Source organism: Meleagris gallopavo, chromosome 6 (assembly GCF_000146605.3).
Source record: "Meleagris gallopavo isolate NT-WF06-2002-E0010 breed Aviagen turkey brand Nicholas breeding stock chromosome 6, Turkey_5.1, whole genome shotgun sequence".
Lineage (NCBI taxonomy): Eukaryota > Metazoa > Chordata > Aves > Galliformes > Phasianidae > Meleagris > Meleagris gallopavo.
Window position 1 is genome coordinate 2,891,555 of NC_015016.2, and position 3,276 is coordinate 2,894,830.

Sequence of the window (3,276 nt, forward strand, 5' to 3'; positions counted from 1 at the left end):
AAGGAAAGGAAAGGAAAGGAAAGGAAAGGAAAGGAAAGGAAAGGAAAGGAAGAAGAGAAGAGAGGAGAAGGAAGAGAAGAGAAGACACAACCCCATTACTACTGGCTTTATGACTACTTGGGCTGCTCTACTGCTGGGCTATATAGCAGGTGTCAACTGCATTTTCACTTAATTCAAGAACCTTGTCCATATCCTGAATAGCTTAAAATAGCCTTAAGATCAACAAATATGACATATTAAGGAAACAAGGGAATAAAGAGTTTGGAACTAAACAAATAATTTAATCCTTCTCTAATCCATGTGGAGATCCTGATGGCCATACAAATCAAAGACAAGCAGTGTATAAAACACAACTACTTTTCCAATCTAGTCCCATCTAACTTTGGATATGTATGTGCCCACTGTGCACTGTGAAAAATCATAGCCAATTTTTTTTTCCCCCTGTACTGTTTCTCTTGAAGCAGAGATATACCCACCTGGCCCATCTAATCTGCCTTTGGTTGTTTGTGTTTATGACTATGGAAAGCATAATCTTAAAAATAAATCTTCAACAATGTATTTATTTCTTGTGCCATCTGACACATTACACTGACTCAATGATACTATGAGGGTCTGATTGCTTCTGTTCTTCTTTCTTAAATAGCACGATTGGAAGGCAGTTAGAACAAAGCTGTAGGCAGGTCCTTATCAGAAGAAGCATGAGAACAGGGGAACAGACTTTCCCCTGGCTTCCTTAGCTAAAAAAAAAACAGAAATTCCAGCTTTTTTTGACTAAAAAGTAAAGTATCATGGCAGAAAACAGAAAAGGAAAGAAATCAGAAATAGCACAGAATAGCAAATGTTTGGTTTTGTTCAGCAAGGTACAATCAACTGATTAACCTGCCTTGGAGAAAAAGCACAATGTGACCTGGAGGTTTTGTAGCAGTTTTAGCAGTGCCACATCATAACACAAACACTTGAGGATGGGCAATGATGTTTAGATGTGCATCACCTATGTGGTTGTGGAGGGACTGTGTGAATCTGACTTACTGCTTTATTCTGGTGACCTGAAACAGATTGTTTTCTTCCCATAAGCAACAGGAGAATGTTCCCCTAAGGCAGCATTTTGCCACTTATGCATTTTAGCCTTGGAAGGAGCTTTCATTTCTCAAGGACAAGGAGTTCATGTGCACATCACCCCACTTTATGGGGCCTTACTTGTCCACCTGGCTTCTGAGATAGTTTCTTCACATAGATTTGTCTGTCAGCTAGATGCAAGATTAGGAAAGGCATGTCCTGAGTGTCTGAACCACTGCTAGGAAGCCTGGAGTGTTGGCTCAATACAGAGTGAAGACCAGAACTCAGATACTGTCATATTTCTGTGTTAATACAAAGATTTTAAGAATTATTTTGAAGGCTAAAACTCAACAGAACATGAAGAATCACTTCCACACTGCTTGGCAAAAGTCTCCAGGAGAAATCAGAAACCTGCTGCATCTTCATGCCATGCTCCTCTCCATTACACAGCCCACCATGCATCCACACTTATTTGCTGTGCACATTAAAGGACAATGAATATATACCTCACGAGAGGTTTTTTCTATTGCATTCTATCTTTTTCTTTAAAATTCTTTGTCCAGTCTTCCCAGAAGAGGTACAGAAGGTGCAATGGGGACTGAAGGAGAGCAAAATGGAGGCGACATTGAACAAGAACATTTTCTGAGTGTTGTCTTTTTTTTTTTCCTTTTCTTTTTCAGGACCCAAGAAGAGGTGATGAAAAATACGGGCCCACATTTCAGTGTATTCGCATGTGTGAAACTGGGGACAAAAAGGACTTCAGAGAACAAAGTATTCTATGATCACCCATTAGAGGGCATCTTTCTCCTTCATGTAGAGCATTTGGAGTCTGGATCTCAGCCAGCGTAGACCATCAGCCCCATCCTGCTCATCTGCTCTGAGCCAAGGCTGCTCCTGACAAGTGCACAGGAAATTGTGAAGTTTGTTCTCTGCCTCACTTAACCTCTGAGTATTTACAAATGTCACGGGCAGTGTTTGTTTGTGGAAGTGAGCCGGTTGTGGTGGTTGCTTTTTTTTTCCTTTTTTTCTTTTTTTTTTCTTCCTGTTCCTTTCTCAGCCCATTATCAAAACCACATCAGAGATCAAATTTAGTGTGATCTCATCAAAACCCAGTGAGAGCTCAGGAAGCTCTTTCCAAATAAAGGAGGATTTGCATTTATCCTTGTCCCCAAAGGCTGGCTGCAGGACTCAAGGTGAGCAAGCAGTTTTGCTGCTACGCTTGATTCTTTTTGTAGTCTTGGGTTCTTTTCTTTCTTCCTTTCTTTCTTTCCTTTCCTTTTTTTTTAATTTTTATTTTTTATTTTTATTTATTTTTTTTCCATTCAGAAATACTGGTAGCTCAAAATAGACATTTTCTTTGCAGTGCATCTCCAGCTGCAGTCAAGTCTCTTCTCAAGTGGAGACTGCAATCTCTGGTGCTGGAAAATCCAACTGCCACTCAGAGATTGAGAGTAACTGCTAAAACCAACTGGCGTATCCTCCCAGTATTATATGGCAGCCTTCCTCCAGTAATCCTTTTCTCATTCTCACAGTCTGTTTTTGGATTAATCTCTTATCCATAAGGCAAATTTCCTGCTGATAGTATCTAAGGATAATTGTAGTCAGGACTGTTTGCAAAGGTGGGTGACAAGAATGAATAAAGTCATAGAACACCTTGAGTTGGATCAACAAGGATCATCGAGTCCAACTCAAAAGACTCGAAGCAAGTCAAGTATGTTTTCATAAGGAGTGCTCAACCATACTTGATCTCTTTATCCTGTATTGACAGGAAGATATGACAGAAGATATGAAAGGCCAGCAGAAAGTGAACAGGATGTTGCTTACTACTTACTACAGGAACTAGAAATATTTGGAACAGTATAAAAAGTTTAAAAGAAAACAAGAGTATTTAAATGGTGAAAAACAGTGAATATAGGTACAGAACCTATAATCATGTTTGCCACTCCTCACTCTGGAGTTTTACCTTTGTATTGACATCTCTGAAACAAAACTTGGATGAGGTAATATGCCACCCTGTTCCTGTCACAAAGCCCTAAAAAGTCATCTTAGAACACAAAGAGAGTTTCCACAATGAGGCCAACACTAAGAGAACAGAACATATTTCCAAGTGCTTATCTAACTAGGGAGCTGTAATTTCTGGAGGAAGGAGATAGGTATCATACCTTAAATATCCTATGCTATTGGGCCTCCAGTGAAGTCTGTTGTCTCACATCTCTGCTT

At 39.7% G+C, this 3,276-nt stretch overlaps 1 protein-coding gene across 1 annotated transcript in view; it reads left to right on the top strand.

Moving 5' to 3' along the window:
- TMIE (transmembrane inner ear) overlaps positions 1 to 1,905 on the top strand; it is a 69,402-nt gene extending 67,497 nt beyond the window's left edge. Inside the window, exon 5 of the mRNA XM_031554014.1 lies at positions 1,737 to 1,905. Coding sequence (XP_031409874.1) covers positions 1,737 to 1,905 — 169 coding nt within the window. The remainder of the gene's footprint in view (positions 1 to 1,736) is intronic.
- The last annotated feature ends 1,371 nt before the right edge of the window (positions 1,906 to 3,276 follow it).